Genomic DNA, 23,455 nt, shown 5'->3' on the forward strand with positions numbered 1-23,455 from the left:
TTTTATTTAATTTTGTATTTAATAATATTTTTTTCGAACAAATTTGATGTCCACAACGTTCTTAATTTGTTTCTATAAAATTTGTTGGTAGATTTGATTACAAAATTATCTCACTTTTATTTTGTTATAAAAATATATTTTGTTTATTATTTTATTTCATTGGGTTTTTAAAGAAGTATGTCATTAAATTACAAAAAACTTTGTGAAAACCATGATAAATATCAATAGACGTGTTCATTTTTGCTTTTTAGAATTGATTTTTTTTTTAATTTTGAGATTTTGAGTAGTTAACATAAGATAATCTTTAATAACAACTAAAATAAAAAGAAAGTGAGATAACTTGACAAGAGTTTGTAACTAGATAACCTAAATTAGTGTTCGGTTATTGAGAAAGTGAAGAAAAATACAAAAAAAAAAAATAATAAGTGAAGTGGAAAAAAAAATTCAGAAAGAGGAAGGGACAAATTTGTCATACCAAACTCACTTGCTATGATGTGGCAGTGGATCTAAAACTTGTTAAATGTGAATGGGGTTTATAGTCAAGGGGGTTAAAGTGGAGTTTTGAAACTAGAGGGGGTCTGTATCCTCTGAAGGTATAGAGAGAGGGCTTTTGGAATTCACCCAAAAATACAAAGTAAAAGGAAAATAAAAAGTAAATTTGGTTAAGTATTTTTCAATGGAAAAATGCAAATCGCCCCTTTGGACTTTAAGCATGGGTCCAAGCGCCTCCTTTGGACAGTTTGATTTTGATTTAGACTATGTGCCCCTTGTCTTATCCACCGGAAAGGCCAATAACATAAAAAAGAGATCAATAAGTTAAAAAAAAAAAAAGAACAAAAAGGAAAAAGATGAGAGAGAGAAAATTAATTCAACTTATATCCTCTAGTTCTGCACTGAAAAAATATGAAATGTTTTAATTTAAATAATTTGATTTTGAAACAAATTCAAATAGAATTTCCGAGTTGATGAGATGCATGTAAGATTGCACAATCTTACCCCTCTTCGCAAGATTGTTTAATCTTAGATAAAGATATAGTCACAGTGATATGAAATTAGATGCATGCCAATAACATCTGAACCTGTCTTAAAAAGATTTGCTCACAAGTGAAGTTGGTTTTAAATTTTAAGTAATAGAATTTGAGTTTAACTTTATCTTGATCCCAAATTTTAATTTATAATTTAATTTTTAAAATATATGTTTTATTAATATTTTATAAAACTTTAAAAAAATTTGAATCAAATTAAATTTTGAACAAACTTTTTGAAAAGCTGATCTAATATGATTTAATTAGATTCGATCCATAAACATATTTAGTCTTAATTATGTTGTTCTAGTTATGCACAAATTAATACACAAATATGTTAGCTCTTTCAAGAAGTTTCTTCTAGTATCAAACTAAATTCGGAAGAAATTTGTTTTATTAATGGCTGTGGATTGAAATTAGAGCACAGCGAATCCTTACATTACAAGGAATGAACTTTCAAACATCGAGAAGTAGAAATTGGGATGTACAAAGCTAGTCCAATTAAAAAAGTGTAATTTAAGGCTAATTCAACCTTAAGACCGCCAATGTTTTAAAGTAGATATGAAGTAAAGTGTTTGAGAAGAACTCTGAATTAATTCTAGCAAACATTGATTAATTTATAATTAGCAAGCATAGCGGCATCATCCACAGGTTGCTTCTAGGGTTGGTAATGGGTTGAAGCGAGTTTTTGCTCACCTCAAACTCGATTCAACATGAAAAATTTTTATTATTTTTTATATTTGAATTTGACTCAATCTGATATTATATAAATCGTATTCGATCTGATCTCGACTTGAAATTAATAAAGTATTATTTTTTTAAATATAAAATATTATTTTTTAAATATAAATATATAATTATATAATTATATATAAATAAAAATTTTAAAAAATAATTTTTAATATAATATCGGGTTGAATCAAGTCGGATTTTCTTAAAACCCGAACTTGAACTGATCCTAATTTTTTGTTAATAATATATGACCCGATTCAACTCGAAATTCAATTTAAAAAAAAAAATTAATCCTATGAGATCGAGTCTAGTCCAAACCCGTCGGGTTCGAGTTGGACTATCAACCCTAATTGCTTCCTTTAGTTCTTTTATAAAATAGCACTACCTAATTTGATTATATATATGAAAAGTTATTTTATTCATTATCAATAGAGTGTTTAGATTTTATAAGCAACGTTAGTAAGACAACGCATAATTTTTAAAATATATTTAAAAAATTAAAAATAAAATATATATTAATCTCTTACTCTCGTTTGTAAAACTAAAAAATTATACTAATAATTTATTAAATATTAAATCTCTTTATATATATTTATTTATTAACATTTGAAATAAATTATGTCAATCATACAGCTAATTAATCCCTTAATTTATTTTGTCAAAAGCGTGTACGACAAAGTCATTTTCCCATTTCGCTACCTTTGAGCACCAATGGCCAAAAAGATTTGAATTGGAAAAAATCAGATCAAGTTTGATTCAGCATAGTCTATTTTGTAGCCAATTAATTTATTCTCACGATTTTTAATCGTCTGAGTATAATAATAAGATTAGGCTACCCTTCACTTTCAGTTTCAATTTCAGTGTCCCTTCTAATTTCTTGACCAAGCTCTTCATAGTGAATATGACTGAATGGTTTTACCCACTAAAATTTGTTAGCTTGCAAAATCTCTCCATAGATACTGATAGCTGATTGATAGTAATAATATAAGCCAAATTACTATTGAAATCATTTTATTGATTTAATTGTTAGATTTGATAATTTTAAATATAAGATACATATTTAATTTTTAATAAAAATAAAAAAATATTATTCATATTAAATATGTTAATATAAATTATAAATAACAATTTTAATATTTTACAAATATTTAATATAAAATAAATACATAAATTACTGTATCTATCTTCAGTCACAATGCGGAATGGAAAGGAGCAAATTGATGAGCAAAAGTCAACTTATGTGACTGATATAAATCATCATCATCATCAAAGAAAGGGTTGAAAACTGGTGGCTTTTGGTTTTATAAGTGATGGTAAGCTTATCCGATTAATTAGTTATTAGGTTTAAGATTATAATATCAGTGAAATGACTACTTGAATCATTTTATTGATTATATATAGAAAGGAAATTAAGGAGCAACTTGATGAGAAAGAGAACATATACGATTTGGATATACATCATCATCATCATCATCAAAGAAGCGGTTGAAAGCTGGGGGGTTTTCGTTTTGGAAGTGATAGTACGCTTAACCGAATAGTTATTACAAATATCTTGTTATGGTACAGTACAAATACTACATAATGTATATGCAAACTGTTGGACTTAAACCAATTATGGATGTCTTTGTTATTTTTTATATATATATTTTATTTTTAATATTATTGTTCTTTTTATCGTTATTTTTTTATGTCATTAAATTTCAAAAGTCAAAATTTCTTTCTAAAAAATATTTATTCAAATAATACAACTACAATTGTTGATTTTTAAATTAATGCATTTTAAAATATTTTCATGTTAAAAGTCTTCAAATTTTCACATTTTTTTATATCAAAAAATATTTTTAAATTTTTCATTCAAACAAACTCATAATTTTTCAAATTTCTTAGATAAACATCTATTTTTCAATTGTGCCCAGTAATATTTAAACCATTAAATACTATTTTTTTTAATTAAGCTCTTAAAATATTATTTTTGTTTAATTAAACCCTTTTTTAGTTGATATTAGTGATTTTCATGTATCATAAAAGTTTAATTAAACAAAAATGATATTTTAAAAGCTCAATTTGCTACAATAGAAATTAAAATTTTATTTAATAAATTCGAAACATACAGGGATTTTTTTAGTATCTAAAAAAAGTAGAGGATTTATATATATGATGTAAATGCCAACTACTTGATAGGAGCATGCTTTAGCTTTCTTACTTTAATTACACAGACCATATCATGCATTCCCATTTGTCATAATTACAATCTTGAATCCTCTTTCAATTAGTTATATATTGCAGGGAGATGCAGTCCATTCTTATCCTTAAAATATGGTAAACATACTTATCATACTTTTTGAAAGAGTATATTAAATATAATTTTTTATATTATAATATTATAATTAATTAAACATAATAAAAAATTGTATAAAAATTCAACATTTAAAAATATAGATTTTATATAATTTTTTATGAACTCTATATAATATTAAATTATAATTAATTTTTTATACTACAATAATTATAGATAATATGCTCTCAGCTTTTATCCTTAATTTTTGTATTCTATCTGTAAACCATGTCATACTTGAAGCCCTTAGAGACAGAAAGGGCTGCAAATGCAAAGCCATTCAATTACAAGCATGTAAATACCTACAAATACAATCCACCAAATGGCTTGAATGAATATTGTCTGATCTCTCCATTTCCAGTGCAACCTGCACACATATACGTCGGTTAACTTTCTTGTTATTTTTGTTTATATATTCCCTCTTTTGAATCTTTGCTGCTGTATTATTCTTCCTCGCCGGCTCCAAGGAGTTCACTATTCACTTTTTTTTTTTAATAAAGGATGCTGTAATATGAGGATAGCAAGGGCATACCAAAAAAAATTTATTGGGGTTATATTTCAGCTTTCGATATGTAAATACAATATTATATATAAATTATATTGTTGAAAAAAATTATATATTAAATACGAAAATTTTAAGTTTAATCAATTATAGAGTATATTATCTAATTATTTTATTAAAAAGTTAATATAATGATAATTAGATATTATTTCAAGTTTATGATTTGATCATCTGTGAATTTTAAAAATTAAGTTGGATTCCATTTCTTTCTTATTTTGTTACTATATATCTCTTTTGTCTGACAAATTATGTGTTTAAATACAAAAGTAAACAATTTTTATGAAATTATATATGTACTAGAAAAAATTATAATCATAATTAAACTAATTTTTAATAAACATCAAAAAATAAAATCAATAAGCAAATCAAATTAACAATTAACTAATTAATATGTAATTTTGAATAAACCCAACACTCGATGGAACTTGAACCGAAAGACTAAAACTTTAAAAGCTTCCTTCTTACTATTGAGATAAAATTTCATTAGTAAGTAAATAATATTTTCAAACAAATAAAAATTAAAACTTAATCTATGTGATAATATATTTGAAAATAAATCATATTTTAATTTAATATTTTTATTAATGGTCAAATTGTATCGATAACCATATATAATATAAAATAAATATAACTTTTTAAGAAAAATATTTTATCTCCCTTCTAGATTTTTACCAAAACATTTATATTAAATTAAGGTTTTGAATAATTAAGTGAGGCCAATAGACCCCATATTTGCTTTGTGATTACGCCATTGGGTCAGATAAACGGCTCTTGCCCTGATGTTTGACAGCCGCGTCTCCCCCTATCTAGTAAGATTAGTAGCCCTTTGTTAGTGGGCGTCCTTTTCCACTGCGGTCATTATTGTCATCAACCGGCCCCCTCTTCGCTTGGCGACATTATTCCATATCAGTGCCTGTTTGGATCACCACTTGATTATGAAAATATTATACTTTTTTTTCTAAGTTTATATGCCTGCCTTAGTTATAAAATTTAAATTTTAAAATTATTAAATATCATTTTTAAAGATAGTCAAATGATCAAATTAAGTTAAATATAGTATTCACATTGATGTCAAAAGAACATGTTTTCAACTCAATCTCAAACATTTATAAAATTGAACAAAAATTTGTTTCTTTTCAAAGCTAGATACGAGATAAATGCAAACAAAATACAATATTATTTGTGGAATTTTTTTTCATTTATCAGTTCATAGATTCATGTAATCGGTGATTTACTCTTCCAATTAGACTTTACTTTATGGTCTTAATTGCCGATTATCTTTTTGAATTGAAAGGGGTATTTATGAATTCAATTCTAATCAAAGCAGAGTAAGTGGAGAAGTCGTTAATCTCTTAATACCTTTTTTCCCCCCTAAATTTCTCTGTCATAATTCATGTATGTCACAGAGGATGAGAGTAATTGGATGAATACTCTGAAAGTTTATTGGATGCATAGTTTTGAACGCCAGAAGATTCTAACAGTGTAATTTGTTCTATAATCAACGAATGCCTACCTGTTATTATATTTAATGTCATTGTGCTTTTGAGGAGCTGTCTAACGGCCTGCACCGTATGTGTTTTCACATTATTAGCTTGCAAAATTTTCCATCAATATCAGCATCAGAGTCAAAATATTTGGGTCAAGAAGCTGAGTTTGATCATTTCCTATTGTTTTTCAAATAAAAAAATATTTTATTGCCAATAATGGTGCTTGGTTGTATTCTTATGGCTCTATATAAAGGCCCAGTTGGGAATTGGGTGGCAAATCCGCTATCTTTGCGTATATATGCATATATTCAATTTCCATATTACGCATTGGATGATTTCTGATTTTTCTTACACATAAAAAATGAAGATTGATGTGGAAGTACTTTCAGAGGAAATGATCAAACCCTCATCCCCAACCCCTGAACACCTTCGTCATTACCAACTCTCTTTCCTTGACCAGATTCAGCCCCCAATTTTCATGCCTTTGGTCATGTTCTATCCCAAAGAAAATGATGCTAGCAACTTAGAACGATGTAACAGGATAAAACAATCTTTATCCAAGGCCTTATCCATGTATTACCCGCTAGCTGGGCGGATCAAGGACAACGCCTTTGTTGATTGCAACGACGAGGGTCTTTTCTTTGTGGAAGCTAAGGCTAGTTGCCATCTTTCTGATATTCTTGAAAATCCAAATCCAAATAACCACAACAAGTTCATTCCTCTTGGGCTTGATGATGCCAATGAGTTACCTGCTATGGCACAAGTCACTTACCTTGAGTGTGGAGGGTTAGTAGTTTTCTTTGGGATGTCACACAAGCTCGGTGATGCCTTATCGTTTTTCATGTTCATTGACTGCTGGGCAGCTTTTGCTCGTGGTGACACTGACATAATAAGTCCTAAGTTCGATTCTGCTACCCTGTTCCCACCGAAGGATATATCTGGATTCCAGCCCAGGACTGGGATTACAAAGGAGAATTTGGTGGCCAGGAGATATGTCTTTGATGCTTCAGCAATAGCAGCTATCAGAGCCAAATATATAGAAAACAAAAGCAAAGATGCCAGGCGCCCGACTCGCGTTGAAGCCTTATCTGCCTTCATATGGAGCCGCTTTATGGCTGCCACTCAAGAAAAAGTAGATCAAGGAAAGCTCTACACAGTGATTCAGGCTATGAACTTACGTACAAGGATGGATCCGCCACTTTCAAATAACTATTTTGGGAATATCACTAGACCAGCGATAGCAATGCCATCAATGAACGAGGAAGATAGACTTTATGACATTCTGAATCAGATGAGAGACGCAATTAGGAAAGTGAATGCCGAGTATGTGAAGCAGCTTCAAGACACTGATGAGCACTTGAATTTCATCAAAAGCAGGGCTGCAAGTGTAATGAAGGGAGAGGTTGTCTCCTTCAGCTTCACCAGTTTGTGCAGGTTCCCTGTGTATGTAGCTGACTTTGGGTGGGGAAAGCCCCTTTGGCTTGGCTCTGCTCGCTTGCCTTTCAAGAATCTGTGTTCTTTCTTTGATACCAAATATGGAGATGGAATTGAGGCATGGATCAACTTGAAAGAGGAAGACATGGGTAAACTTGAAGCTGACAAGGAGTTCCTTTCGTATGTTTCTCCTACTTCTAATGTGAAAGTTTCCGGGTTTTAGGTATAGAAAAAGGTAATCAAAAGTGGTTTCATAGGCACTGAAATCTGAAAATCCAATGGGCCAAACAGAAAAATAAAAAGTTTATGGTACTAGTTTAATTTATCATTTCTTTGTCTGTAAGTGTGAAAAAGTTTTTATTTTATCTCTTAATTTCCTAGTTTCTTGTACTTGTACTGTTGTGTTTGTTTCTAAATGAAATTCTTTATGTTTTCATTTTCCATCAACGTCAATTATGAGACTCTTGACTAAATGAACATTATTATATTATATTATATATTAGTTGTAATTTTCATATTCAATGGCCAAGATTACACCCGAAATGTAATCTATCAACCCAGGGAAAGAGTTCCTAAAAGGTTATTGCTAGAACATATTCAGGACAGTTTTCCTCCCTGGTTCAGACTTTGTCCAGGGACGGGCTTCCACTCCCTTGGCTGGGCTTTGAGCTAGCAGTGACGCTCTGTCTAGTTGTTTTAATGTGCTGTTTTAGGGGAAACAGAAGGGATGCTAACTCTTAAAAAGATTTCTTCACGGCTTCTTGGAAAAAGGCCCCTTTTCTTTTCGGCTCATTTGATACCAGATTTATAAAAGATGAAAATAAAACTAGAAAAAAGGAAGTTTCAATTTTAAACATTGCTTGAATAAAAGAATTCATGTATATTTAATTATTTACACTATGTTTATATGAAAGAAGGAAAATGAAGAGAAGAGAAAAATGTGAGAAATAAAAGAATTCAAACTATATTTGCACTATATTTAATTACATTTTGTCTAAAATACCCCTTTTAAAAACTATAATAAGATATTTCTCTTCTTTTTCGTCCTCTAATATGTTACTTTCAATTTTACAATTCATCCAAATTAAATCTAAATTAAAATAGCAAAATAAAAGCTATAACATCAATCACAAGTATGAAGTAATTTAAAAGAAAGATATTTCAATTTTACTCTTTAAATAGAGAAATACCCTATGTAATTAGAAACAAGTCAAATATATATGGTTTATATGATGGAGTTGATTAAAATGTAGTTGCTTCTATGAAATATAACAATTATTATACCTAACCCCAAACTATGGTTTCTTGAAATTAAATTTTTTTTTCAATTTTTGAATCCTATATAACAAGTAAACATCTAAGCCTTTGGTCAATATTTGCTGAAATTTAAACTCTATCGATGGTCCAATACCATTCTCCATCGTATGTGTCCTTATCATCACTACATTCATTAAGCAACAATTTATAATGCAATGCTTTATTAATCTGACAATATTATCCTCCTTTTGAAATTTGGTCCATTTTTGGATAAGTACTTCTAACACACGAAAATAAAGACACAAGAAAGAAACGTCATGGTAATGATTTTCTAGAAGAAAACTGGAAAAAGAAAAAAGTTACCGCCCATCCTGGCTTGTTGGTTTAAATTTCCGTTTCTTTTATAGTAATAGAATTTGATCATCCATTGATTTGGGGGGCCTTTTGTCTGCTTGCCCCAATAGCTACGAGTGGTCTTTTCCTTGCCAATTATCTCTAGCCCCCTTTTAGTGGAATATTGAAAAACTTTTGCAAAACTAATGATGGTGTCTCATATTTATGGATTTTATATTTTAATTTAAAAGCATGCACTTTAGGCCTTTAGCTTTTCTTTATTCTGTTTTTCTTTTTTTTTTTAATTGGATGGTTAGGGCTATGACCCAGAGGGAAGAGGTATTGGAGTGATAAGGACCAAGCAGTCTTCAACCACTTGATTTAGTGGCTAAGTAAGCCTCAAAAGATATGGGGTTGGGGTTCGACCCCAGCCTCTCCTCCTCCCTTCTGCCCATTTTGAAATTAAAAAAAAAAAGAAAAAGACTAAGTAAAGTTTATTTTGATTTCTCAATTCAACACGAAAAGACAAAAAATATTATACTTTTACATTTATATTTATATATTATCAATCAATAGATAATTTATGCATTATTAATAAATTATAAAACGTCGCATTGTTTTAAACAAGGAAATTCTTGTTTAAAACAATCTAACTTTGATTGAGATATTGAGTAAAAAAGACACCTTTAATTTAGTAAAAAAGAAAACATTTTGGCAATGTAAAATTATTCAATACGTGTAAGGGGTGTGACTCCAACAATTTGCGATCTAGAAAGTAATCTTTTCTTTCCTATGTCTTGCCCACAGGCAAATTAATCTTGTTATGGAAGACAATAATGCTATAATCTACATTATGCAGTAATTGTATATATATGTTGAGAGCAGTACGCTACCCCTATCATAATCTACCTTGTTTAGTGAACCATGCTTGGAAACTTTCTTGCACGAAATCGAATAACAATGGTTAATTTTCATGCACGAAAACACAAGTTTAAGCCAAGGTATTAGAGGTTCGTGAGAAAATCCAGCATCTCTGCTGACAAGCTGAAAATGTTACTCAACTGGACAACTGATACATCAATTGAAACTTTTAGGTTTTACTTATGCCTGTTTACTTAATTAATATACGTGTCATAAAAGTGTACCTTACAATGCAGTCTGGTGCATAATGTTACATAATTGATTGCTGTCGCCATTCATTCCAGCGTCAGCCTAGTTGTGGGCTCACAAATATAATTTAGGGTGTAACGCGTAGATTTATTTATGCGTGATTGTGTCTATTTATTTCGTGTTTAATATTTATAAAATATTAAAATTAGTATATGATAATTAGTGTTAATATTTAAAATTCATATATATGTTTTGAAATTTTAAATTATATTATTTTTATATTTTTTATCATTTTCATTAACATCTCTATAAATATATGTATGACATGGGATTGCATTAAGCACAACAGGGCAGTATCCACAGATCAGAAAAGTATACATTGTTCACGAAGTTAGCTTAATTTGTCAAGAAGAAAATGAAGCTCAAGGTGGAAGTAATGTCCAAAGAGATTATCAAGCCATCATCCCCTACACCTGATGCGCTTTGCCATTACCAACTCTCATTTCTTGATCAAATCTCTCCTCCAGTTTATAACCCATTGATTCTATTCTACCCGATGACCAAATGCAATATCCAGGTCAACAAAATCAAGCTTATTGACCACCTTAAACAATCCATGTCCAATGCCTTAACCTATTTCTATCCATTAGCCGGAAGGATTAACCATAACCTGTTTGTAGACTGTAACGATGAGGGCGTACCGTTTCTGGAGGCCCAAGTCCCTTGCCAACTTTCAGATGTTGTAGAAAATGCTGTTCCTAGTGAACTCAATAAATTACTTCCATCGGTACTAGATGATGCTGAGGAATTGCCCCTGGGAATCCAACTCAACATTTTTGAGTGTGGAGGCATAGGTATTGGTGTCTGTATTTCTCACAAAATTGCGGATGCCCTATCACTTTTCACATATGTGAATACTTGGGCTGCCATTTCTCGCGGAGATCAGAGTTTCATAGTGTCTCCAGAATTAATATCAGCCAAACTCTTTCCTCCAAAGAACATTTTAGGGTATGAACCGAGAATTGGCATATCAACAGAAAGAATTGTGACAAAGAGGTTTGTGTTCAGTGCCTCTAAAATACAGGAAATCAAAGCTAAATGCACTAACAGTAGTACTGCAACCACCGGAAACCAAAAAGGCCCATCACGCATTGAGGCATTATCAGCTTTCATATGGAGCCGTTTTGTTGCTTCCACCAAAGCAAAATCAATACCTGATAGCTGCTTCTACGCAATTGTTCATGCAGTAAACTTACGCACAAGATTAGACCCGCCGCTGCCGGAGCATTCTTTTGGGAACTTTTACCAAATGGCAATGACAGTTCCATCCAGAAACTCTGGAGAAGATTTTTATAATCTCGTTAACCAGATAAGAGAATCTATAAGAAAACTTGACTCGAAATATGTGAGGCAACTCCAAGATGGACAGAGTCACTTTGACTTCATCAAAGAGAGAGCCGAAAGTTTCATCACAGGACAGATGGTTTCCTTCAACTTCACCAGTTTATGCAGGTTTCCTCGGTATAAAGCTGATTTTGGTTGGGGGAAACCCATTTGGGTGGGTTCGGTGAGCCTGACTTTCAAGAATCTAGTTGTTTTCATGGATACTGCTTTCGGAGATGGAATAGAGGCTTGGATCAGCCTACAGGAGGAAGATATGGCTACATTTGGAAGTGACGAAATGCTGCTTGCATATGCTGTTTCACATCAAGGCTGCTAAAGAATTTATCACTCTTATTTCTGTCCAATATCGAATTTGTAGCGGAAGATGTTTTTGGCATTTGCTTAGTGAAATATTGCTCGTATGTTTTGGGTATTCTATATTTTAGTTGTGTATTTTATTATTATTATTTTTTTGCCATAAATTTTGTTTGTGTTTGATAATTTGAATTTAAATAAAAGATTGTATTTCGAAATTTAATATAAATGGTGTGATAAAAGGTATATAAAAATACATACATCTGTTATTAAATGATACACTTATTATGCCTATTATTCTCCCAGACTTGAGATCCAAAATAAAAGTAAGCCCATGGGGGCCACGACAAAGGAGTAGCCTGTCTAGACAAGCTTGACTTGCTAGGAAAGGACGACACGTGCGCACAACACTGCTGGTCATGCCAACCAGCCTTGTCAGCAGTACAAGGTGTAAAAAAGTACAAGGGTTCGAAACTATAGGTCATGTATATTATTCTTAAAGCTCTCTCCCAACTTTCACCTTCTCTAATCTTGGATACCTTGTTGACTTGCCGTCAAAATGCTGCTCAGAATCCTAATTCCGACAATTCCTGATTGTTTTTTTGCTATTTGACAGTTTCGACTCATCACCATCCTTCCTCTTCTCCATAAATCCTAAATAGATCTCAACATTTGGCGTCATCTTCGGGTTCGACAGCCATGTCGTTATATCAAAATGAAACCGTCATACCCACAGCTGATGGTTCCACTGTTAACACGAGTCGCCACATCGCTAGCGTCTCCCTCATCAAGCATAACTAAAACAGTCACTCATCTGCTAATTTCAGGTTTGAATCTTTCTTTCACCATCCAATGCTTGAGTAAGCCTCCCCGTCACCATTCACTCATCTGGTACGTCCATGTTTGGCTATATGGGTTTCCTCTATATGAAGCTGATTTTGGTTGGGGAAAACCTATATGGGTCAGTTCTGCTAGATTGAGTTCCAAGAATCTAGTTGTTTTCATGGACACTGCAGCTGGTGTTGGCATAGAGGCTTGGATTTACCTGACGGAGGAAGAAATGGCTGCTTTTGGAAATGAAGGCAATTGCTTGCAACGCTGACAAGCTGTTAAAATAAGAATTGCTTGGATTAATGATGTACGCACGTAGTTGACCTCCCAATTGATTGACCTCTTTTGAGTTTTGATTTGCAGATCAATCAAAATTCACTTTCATTCACACGTTGCTTGATATGATCGACCAATAGTCAACCCATTAAAGTATTGAAATTTTAATTTCCATGATGAAAGATCAAATTTTGATAAATTTAAATATAAAATAATTAATCATCGGATGAAACATATTTTTCTAGTTCAATATATATCAATGGAGTGAATTATTAGTGGTTTTTTATTACTTTATGTATGTGTATAAATATAGAATATTTTAAAATTTTAATCTAGAAATTTGCCAATTCTTCGTTAAAAGTAATTTTCATAAGTATTTATATTTGATTAAAACAAACATTTTACCATATATATATTTGAAAATCATGCTACATATAGGTCATATATGTACCACTAGTATCCTATGTGCAAAACGAAAAAAAAAAAAAAAAAGATCATAGATGTATAAGAGCACGATCAAATATATTGAACCAAATCTTGCAAAACCAAAGTTGTTTGTATAAATATAATATTTAATACATGAAACTGTTTTAATGGATCAAAGAATATTTAATATTTAAATAATATATATTTTTAATTGATTTCTAAATTTAAATAAATATTTTGAGCAATTATATTTGTTTAAAAAAAATCGTTTATAATAATTGAATAATTATAATTATTTAAACAATTGATTACGTCTATTCATCAATTATAAAATAATCTTTATACATAATATTTGGTTTTATTGCTTCTTACGTTTTCCATCTAATTACTTTTGACGTAGAGAGTTTAAGATTTAGTTTTACATATTAATATGTTTTTCTTTTTTTTTATTTCTCTAAATTTACAAATATTGTCACAAATAACAAAAAGAGTTAAAATCAAAGACAGCAACAGCAGTAGAGAACCCGAAAGGAACCAGGCACAGAACTCCATCCAAAATTGAAAATTTTTTTGGGGGGGTTTTGTTCATAGTTGAATATATATATATATATATATATATGCATATCATAAAAATAATTATACATTTTAATTAATTCAAAATTTGATATACATGATATATATATATATATGAATAGAACATATAAATTTAACTATTTGATTAATAAAATATAAACCATATAAAAAATATAAAAAGGTCAAAAACTTAATTTATTTAACATCACGGAAGTGAATTGTGCCCCATGTATATATATTATTAATTAAGTCTTGAGAAAATTTCATAATTGATTTCTCGAATCTTTAGATAAGATGAGAGCCGTGGGTTGGGGTTGGCCTTCCTATGATTACAAATTGCGTGTTTGAGAGTGATAAGACAAGAGGGTTACAAACTGGAGGAGTTATTTGATGGAATAGTTGGTACAACAATTATTTCTAAATTCACATGATGAGATTACGATTTGAGATTAGCACAAGAGATGATACACTCGTATCTGTGGACCAGTGGAGGGCTAAAGAGTCGGTATGACCTATGACACTATAATAATAATAATAATAATAATAATAATAATAATAATAATAATAATAATAATAAAGCTTAGCTTCTCCTCAGAAGCTACAAGTAGTGACAGAGACGTTGAATTTTTCGGCATTCAAATTTCAATCCACCAACCATGAAATGGAATTAAAAACACCAAATATCATCTTCATATATGTACGAAACAAGAAGTTAATTGCGCGTTAAAACAAAAACCAACTACTATTTCTCATTGTCCGTTTTTCTCAGTTGCCTTCCGATACCGGGCGGCTAAGTATTAAAATTTACGTAGAATTATATAATAATTTTTTTATGAATTTATATATGATATATTATAATACATAAAATTTATACATATATTATTTAATTGAACAAAAATAATTATTAATTTTTTTAAAAATAATTATTAATTTTTTTAAAAAAAATTATACTCTTAATTTTTTTAATTTATAAATTAATGAGGTAACAGTGATATAAACACTAAGGACAAACACTGAGGATGAAAAAATATAAATTAATTTTATATTCAGCCTTTTTTTGCATTTTTATATTCATCTTTACTTCCCAGTAAAGTAGTAGTTATATATTGCAGGAATTATAACTTAGCTGGCATTTGTCATCTTTGAATTCAAGACAGAAGCCAACGAACTATCCGTCTAGTGAGAAAGAAGAAGTTTTGGAATCTTTAAATCTTAAATTTAAATTTTATTACATGAGTTTGATTATTTAATTATATTTTAATTAATTATTTAATTATTTAATAATTATAATTTAATTATAAAACAATAGTTAATTATTTAATTTATTATACAGATATAATACTTAATTATTATTGTAATTTGAAAAGATAAAAATTTTAACATTATTACTCATGGTTGAATAAGAAAAACAACAATTATAAGTATTTCAAATAAAAAATATATATATTTTTTTATTAATTAGTTAATTACCACTGATTTTCTACCTTCCTAGCAAATGGCTAGCATACTTGTAAGACTAATTTAACAATTGATCAAAGAGAAATTATTTTTTTATTAAGGTTCAAATTCTTATCTTTCATGTCTATTTAAGGCTTTTTAATTTTTAAGTTAAGAGGCTGAAAACTTTCAAAAAAATTTTATTTAATTCATTGTAAATGAAATTTTAGATTTTATGAACTAAATTAACAAAATATCACATATTTTTTAAGATATACGTTAAAATATAATTTAAAAATACCTATGTTTTGTGAAGTTAAAAAATTATCCAATAAAATGATAAAAAAAATTACCGTATAAAAAATAAAATCTTTGGTCAGGTCTGTATTGCTTCTTCCAGTTGTCACCAGCCCTCTATATATAGAGTGTGATGCACTGGCACTGGATAACACAAAAACCTGATTCTCAATAAAAAAGAAAGTAGCCATTTACGTTTGCGGGGTTAATAAGGTTTAGGTACAGGATGAAGCTTGAGGTTGAAGTGATTTCCAAAGAGATTGTTAAGCCATCCTCTCCAACCCCAGACCGGCTTTGCCGCTACCAACTCTCTTTCCTTGATCAATTAACTCCCACAATCTATAACCCTTTGATCCTTTTCTACCCGGAAATATGTGATACCGAAGCCAACAAAATCAGGACTTCCGATCAGCTCAAGCAGTCCATTTCCAATGCCCTGACCTATTTCTACCCGCTAGCTGGACGGATTATGGAGAACCAGATGTTTGTAGATTGCAATGATGAGGGCATACCGTTTCTGGAAGTCCGAGTCAAATGCCAACTTTCAGATGTTATAAAGAATCCTGTTCCTTGTGAACTTAACAAATTACTTCCATTTGAAATAGAAGATGCCAAAGAACCTCCCCTGGGAATCCAATTCAACATTTTTGACTGTGGAGGACTTGGGATCGGTGTGTGCATTTCTCACAAAATCGGCGATGCCGTTTCATTTTTCTCGTTTGTGAATACGTGGGCAGCCATTTCTCGTGGGGAGAAGAAGTTAGTTGCCCCTGAATTTGTGTCAGCCTCGCTTTTCCCACCACGGAACCTTTCAGGGTACACACCAAGCATCCGCCAAACAAAAGAACAAATTATAACAAAGAGGTTTGTGTTTTCTGCGTCCAAAATAGAGGAAATCAGAGGAAAATATTCTGACAATGCTAGCTTTGAAAACCAAGCACGCCCAACTCGCGTCGAGGCCTTATCAGCTTTCATCTGGAGCCGTTTTGTTGCTGCCACTGATATAAGATCAAGACCCGATACGTTTTGCTCAATTTTTCACATGGTAAATTTACGCACAAGAATTGACCCGCCACAGCCAGAATATTCATTCGGAAATCTTTATAGCTTTACAATAACAATTCCATCCATGGACAGAGCTGGAGAAAGTAATTTTACTAACGTCGTTTCCCAAATGAGAGACTCCATAAAAAGAGTAAACAACGAGTACGTGAAGAAGATCCAAAATGGATATAATCACTTTGACTCTATCAAAGAGATAGCTGCAAGCTCTGCCAAAGGAGATATGATTTCCTTTACTTTCACAAGTTTATGCAGGTTTCCTATGTACGAAGCTGATTTTGGTTGGGGGAAACCCATTTGGGCAGGTTCCGCAGCTCGAGATATCAAGAACGTGGTTGCTTTCATGGACGCCGTAGCTGGTAATGGAATAGAGGCTTGGGTTAGCCTAAAGGAGGAAGACATGGCAAAATTTGAATCTGATGAGGAATTGCTTGGATATATTAATGCTCCAAAATGCTTTTAAAGATTATTACTTCCTGTGTTTGCGTCCAGGCTTAAAATGAATGCTGTTCTCTTTGTTTGCTAAAGCATTGGTTTCAATTCACGTTTGCCTGTTTCTATATACAGTTTTACTATATATCAAGTTCTTTTCGTTTCTCAGTTCGAGGTTAATTTGGAGGATGTGGAGCAATGTTAAGAAAGTAATTCTTTTTCTTTATCATTTCTATTAAGAAATCAAGTTGTTGTCGGTTTATGAATTCAGGAAAAAAAAAAAACTGTGGAATCAGTCAGTGTGATGTGATTCATGTGCTTGAAAGAATCTAAATTAAATCTTTTTGCCCATATCTCTTTTCTGGATCTGTTGTGTTGTTCTTTTATCATCGGGCCGCCTGTTGCTAGATGTTGTCAATTTGGGGTAGTTAGCTTTGTGATTAACGGAAAATTTCCTTGGCATTTTAGGATTTCTGGTGTCTATTTGCTGTTATGACAGTTGAATAGGATGAAATTAATTTGCTCTTGTTTTTAGTATCGCTTTAATTTGTGTTATTCACCAACCACGTCAACAGCATAAAAAAAAAAAAAATAGAACATGCATGAGCATTCTGAACCTTATACTTTGTCTATTCACCTCTGCTATCTTTGCTCAGAATCTTAATTCTGACATCACCTAACCTTATTCTCTTTTGATACATCTGATTCTATTCACTTCAATCTCCAACAAATTCAACTCTCATTTACCAAGAATTATATAAATATAAATAATTTATACTTCAAAGAAAGTTAAATTGCAAAAATTACTATTTTTATTACACTCTTCGACAGGAGCAAAGCACTCGCTCTCCATCTAAATTCTACACATTTGGCAACTGGCATTCACTCATTGTCAACAGCTCTATTCAAAAGTCTGCTAGCTACTTGTCCGTTCCATAAGTTTGATAAGTTTTGGTAACGTTTGAATGAAGATTTTCAAATTCAAGTTTGACTTAATTTTAAATTATTATTTTATTAAATAAATAAAATAGTTTTTATTTAAATTAATTTTAAAATATTATTATAATATTTTATTATAATAATTATTTTAATAATTAACGTCTAAATCCATGATTAACAAAACCTTAGCTCTCAACAGATGAAGCTTGGCATAAACACTTTTTTTCTTTGCAAATTATAGAGTTTTTCAAGAGTGAAGTTACTCATTTATGTTCGTAAATTTGATCATATTCAAGTCAAATTTCAATATAAATATTTAGATTTGAATTGGCTTGATTTAATCTAATTAAATTATTTTATTAATAAATTATATATTTATATAATATTATTTTTTATTTTTATAATAGAATTGTATAAATAGATGAATTGAATCAACATCGAACTTGATTTTTAAAAATAAAGATTAGATAAGCTTCATGGGTACTTTTAATTGGCTGCGAAGGTACTTGTGTCATTTTTTTTTTTTTTTCTTTACGGCCGGTTGAGGATGAGAGCACCACCAGAGCGCTATTTCCCGAGCTCTCTCCGCTCTTTGGATATTTAATACCGCAACAAATTTTAGCCAATTGGATATACGTAAGGCTTCTACTAGTTTATGATTAGAGTTTCTTTGACCTGTTATTCCACTACGTGCATGGTTGATCAAACAAAATTGACTGCCTAACAATTGGCTTAAGCTATCTAAACTTTATTTTTCTTGGGCCTCATTATTTGTTTCTTGATTTTATGTTTCTTTATTTTCTATTGTGCTTATTACCTTTAAGCAATTATTGTGATCTTAGTATTAGGGAATTTAGTTATTGTTGTTAATGGTATCTGAGGGTTTATAGAAATGGGCCTTGGAGAGGTTGAAGAGTGAAAGTGGTTCACATCTAAAAAAAAAAAGGAAAGGTTAGAGGATGTCGGAATTGGAATTCTAGATTACGTTTCGACGGTCAAGTTTAGCCTGTCTTTGCTTGACCAGCAGATCGGGCCTTGTCCATGCAGGTGGTGTCTGTCTAGCTTGTTCTTGTCCTGATAATGGATCAGATCTTGTCTGGATAGATGGTGTTCATATATTGTAACCGCATGTCTGGCTGTTTAGTGATGGATCTAGTTTAATCTCATCTTGAATCTCAGGCCTAGATTGGTAATGGGCATAACAATTATCTCATGTGGCTGTTAGTAAAAACCTAGAAAAATTGGACTCTAAGAGTTGTGGCAAAAATATTTATTTTTATTTTTATTTTTATTTTTATAATACTCTAAAATTTGTCTAAGGGTCTCTTAAAGGGAACTCTGCTTTGAATTTCTTTTTGTCCAATAGTAAATTGTGGATGATGCTTCTATACTTTTGGGATGCTAGTTACCGTAAGCAGGTCTTGAATTTAACTACGCCTCAACCCAATTGTTATATTATACGGGCTTTTTCATGAAATGGAACCGACGAGCTTGGATTTTTCTGCATTCAAATTTTAATGGATTCGGAAAGCGATAAGAAGGAAAAAAAAAAAACAAACCATCATATCATAATAGACGTCTAAAAAAATTAAGACAAAAACCAATTTGGTCATTTGTCACTTTCCTCTGTTCTCTTTCAATCCCTGCCGGCCTAACCAAATCATAGTATCAAATTCCCTGTAGAATAAATAATCCTTTTTTACATCTCATAGATATCCTGTGTGGACGTATTTTCTGAGGTTTGCTCCTTCCAGTCTTTGGTCTTTTGTCTTTACCCGCCGAGCAGCTCTTATATGCAAGTATGATTGCATTGGGCGAAACAAGGCTAACATTCACACACATGTAGGTAAGCTTTTACATGCAGCATGAATCTTGAGGTTGAAGTGATATCCAAAGTGATTATTCAACCATCCTCTCCGACCCCAGAGCGGCTTAGACGCTACCAACTCTCTTTCCTTGATCAAATAACTCCCCCAGTTTATAACCCTCTGGTCCTGTTCTACCCGGAAAAATGTGATACCCAAGAAAGCAAAATCGAGATTTCCAACCAGCTAAAGCAGTCCATTTCCAATGCCCTAACCTATTTCAACCCTTTAGCCGGACGCATTAGAGACAACTTGTTTGTCGACTGCAATGATGAGGGCATACCCTTTGTGGAAGCCAGAGTCAAGTGCCAACTTTCAGAGGTCATAAAAGACCCTGTCCCTCTTGAACTTAACAAATTATTTCCATTTGATCTATATGATGCAGGAGAATTGCCCCTAGGAATCCAATTCAATATTTTTGATTGTCGAGGAATAGGGGTCGGCGTGTGCATTTCTCACAAACTCGGAGATGCCCTTTCATTTTTCACGTTTGTGAATATGTGGGCAGCCATTGCTCGTGGGGAGAAGAAATTAGTGACCCCAGAATTTGTATCAGCCTCGCTTTTCCCCCCACGGAGCATAACGGGGTATAACCCAAACATTCGCCAAACCAAAGAAAAAATTATAACAAAGAGGTTTGTGTTTACAGCTTCTAAAATAGAGGAAATCAGAGGAAAATATGCTGACAAGACTAGCTCAGAAAACCCAAAACGCCCGACTCGCATTGAGGCCTTGTCAGCTTTCATATGGAGCCGGTTTGTTGTTGCCACTAAGGTAATATCAAGACCTGATACGTTTTGTGCAGTTTTTCACTTGGTAAATTTACGTACAAGAATGGATCCGCCTCTGGCAGACTATTCTTTTGGGAACCTTTATAGCTTTGCAACGACAGTTCCGTCCATGGACAGTAGAGAAAATTGTCATAATCTCGTTAGTCAAATAAGAGACTCCATAAGAAAAATCAACGTAGAGTACGTGAAGAAGGTACAAGATGGACAGGATCACTTGGACTACATCAAAGAGATAGCCGAAAGACCCATCAGAGGGGAGACAAGTTTCTTTAGTTGCACTAGTTTATGTAGGTTTCCCCTATATGAAGCTGATTTTGGTTGGGGGAAACCGATTTGGGTAGGTTCTGCCGCTCGAGCTTCCACGAATGGAGTAATTTTCCTGGACAGTGCTTCGGGTGATGGAATAGAGGCTTGGGTTAATCTGAAGGAGGAAGACATGGCAAAATTTGACTGTGACGAGGAATTGCTTGCTTATATTGCCCCCAAAAACAACTGAAGATGATAAGGTCCCTTGTATCAATTAATGTTTGCTTGCAAGGTTTAGCTGTCTAGCATTCTTCTTTAAAAAAATCTAAAAACATTTTTTCTTAATTCAGAATTTCTTTCAATGAGTGATATTGCTAGCCCCATTAATTATGTTTTATATTTTTGTACTCATTAACATGTCATATAATTATTAGGTAAATTCAAAAATGAAGTCTACTAAGTCATATCAAATCAACTAATTCATAAAAATAATAATAATAATAAAACCAATAATTACATGCCATATCAAGTACGCAATATAAATATTTGAAATTAAAAAAAAAATAGAAATGAATAGAATTTTCTTTTTTCAATCACAGTAGCAACACTAGGCCTTGCCATGTTTGCGAATGCAATGGCATTCAACTCTCACCCAACACTTTTGGAAGAAATTCCTTATTTTGAGGATTCCAGCAAGCATCATATATAAATTGTAGGGCATTAAATAACCGAGTCACAAATCTCTTTAGAGTTCGACAGTTGGGTTCACAGAAGCAAATTCAAGCAACTCTTCATTACGCTCAAACAAAGCAATTTCAGCTTCACTCAAGGTCAGCCATGCTTCTACACCCTCAACGTCCCTTGAATCCATCAATATACAACAATTTTGGGGTATGAAACCGCCAATGCTTACCCATCTTGGCTATTCCCATCCAAATCTGCTCCGTATAGCTCGAATCTGCACCAAACTGATGCAGCGATGGATGTCAACATCATCTCTCTTCAACAAGTTTTCTATTTCTATGCCACCCTCAAGAATTGCTGGAATTGCAGCGCTCCCTGGAGCATCCTCACGATATTTTCATTGAATTCTCTGATTCCATTTCTTAATTGTTGAACCAGGCCCTGCAATTTTGTTTCACAATCTGGCCTCCGTGCGATAAACAAAGCTACAAGATTCGCAATGAAGTTTTCAGGCAGGGGAGGTTCCAACCTATTACGGAAGTTCACAGATTGAAGCAACGCAGATGGCTTTGCGAACCCACCACGATTTGATTTTGATGCAGCCATTGCTTTTTTCCAAATAAGCGATGTCACAGCTTCAACCCGCGCAGACTTTGGCACGTCTGAACTAGCAGCTTGAGCTTCGAGCATCGAAATCTTTGAAGCATCAAATACTAACCTCCTCGTAGCAATCCTTTGTCTCTCGAACTCCGTTTCGAACAGTGTAAACGCTAAATCCATACGTGGGAACAACGATGAAGCATCTCCGAATTCTGGAAGTACCACCTCCATCTCGCTGGAGTCCTGAGCCACCGCGGCCGACTTTATGAAAATTAAGGTATAATCGAATTAATTTATTTTTATTCAATAAATAATTAAATTGATTGAAAATTTTTAAATAATTAATTATAATTAAAATGTGAAAATCATTTGATTTGATCGATTTGATTAAATAATTAAATTTTTTTTATTATAAATAATTATTTGATTATAAATTTAATTCAATAAAATTTAAATTTAAGTATCATTTAAATTAAATTATTAAAAATTTAATAATTTTGACATTATTTTATAAAAAATAAATAAATAAAAATGCTTAACTTAATTTTTTTAAATAAAAAAATTAATTAAATCAATTAATTTGATTATTAATTTTAAAAATCAAAAACTGATTAAATTAATTAATTTGATCAATCTAAAAAATCAATTATAATTAAAATCAAACAATCAAATTAAATTAACTGAATTTATTGGATTTCAATCTATTTTATCCATTCAAATTCTGTTCTGTTGATCTTAATAAAAATGAATGAAATTTCAATGAATAAAATATTTTAAAAAACTTGACTGTCTTCGTCAAAATTTTATTGGGAGCCATAAGTCAATACATTTCACTTACAAGTTACAATAAATAAAAAATTATTTACTGAATTTTGGGTGATAAGCTTGTACATGGTAACGTGGGTCTTTTAATTACTCCAGTGCTGTAAAAGAAGCGTGCCTACTGTCAAACACAAAGGATAAATTTTCGATACGTATCAAACATATCAAGGACAGGTTAAAAAAAAAAGAAATTGGGAATGA

At 31.7% G+C, this 23,455-nt stretch overlaps 2 protein-coding genes and 3 pseudogenes across 4 annotated transcripts; 4 read left to right on the top strand and 1 right to left on the bottom strand.

The window, feature by feature from the left end:
• The first annotated feature begins 6,409 nt into the window (after positions 1-6,409).
• LOC111317956 (stemmadenine O-acetyltransferase pseudogene) lies at positions 6,410-8,016 on the top strand (annotated as a pseudogene). The gene has a single exon (XR_016332654.1). The product of XR_016332654.1 is annotated as a stemmadenine O-acetyltransferase pseudogene (transcript).
• Positions 8,017-10,627: 2,611 nt separating this feature from the next.
• Positions 10,628-12,278, top strand: LOC111317468 (stemmadenine O-acetyltransferase-like). Its single transcript, XM_022919892.2, has one exon. The coding sequence runs from the start codon at positions 10,691-10,693 to the stop codon at positions 11,993-11,995; it is 1,305 nt and encodes a 434-aa protein (XP_022775627.1). The 5' UTR covers positions 10,628-10,690; the 3' UTR covers positions 11,996-12,278.
• Positions 12,279-15,840: 3,562 nt separating this feature from the next.
• LOC111317469 (stemmadenine O-acetyltransferase pseudogene) lies at positions 15,841-17,475 on the top strand (annotated as a pseudogene). The gene has a single exon (XR_016327300.1). The product of XR_016327300.1 is annotated as a stemmadenine O-acetyltransferase pseudogene (transcript).
• Positions 17,476-19,978: 2,503 nt separating this feature from the next.
• Positions 19,979-21,519, top strand: LOC111317685 (stemmadenine O-acetyltransferase pseudogene; annotated as a pseudogene).
• A 649-nt stretch (positions 21,520-22,168) lies between these two features.
• Positions 22,169-22,663, bottom strand: LOC149520148 (epi-neemfruitin B 7-O-acetyltransferse L7AT-like). The gene has a single exon (XM_089753407.1). It carries the CDS (start codon positions 22,661-22,663, stop codon positions 22,169-22,171), a length of 495 nt encoding a protein of 164 aa, XP_089609533.1.
• Between the last annotated feature and the right edge of the window lie 792 nt (positions 22,664-23,455).

Source organism: Durio zibethinus, chromosome 2, assembly GCF_047325235.1.
Source record: "Durio zibethinus cultivar Kanyao isolate XHJ-2024 chromosome 2, ASM4732523v1, whole genome shotgun sequence".
NCBI classification, from domain to species: Eukaryota; Viridiplantae; Streptophyta; class Magnoliopsida; order Malvales; family Malvaceae; genus Durio; species Durio zibethinus.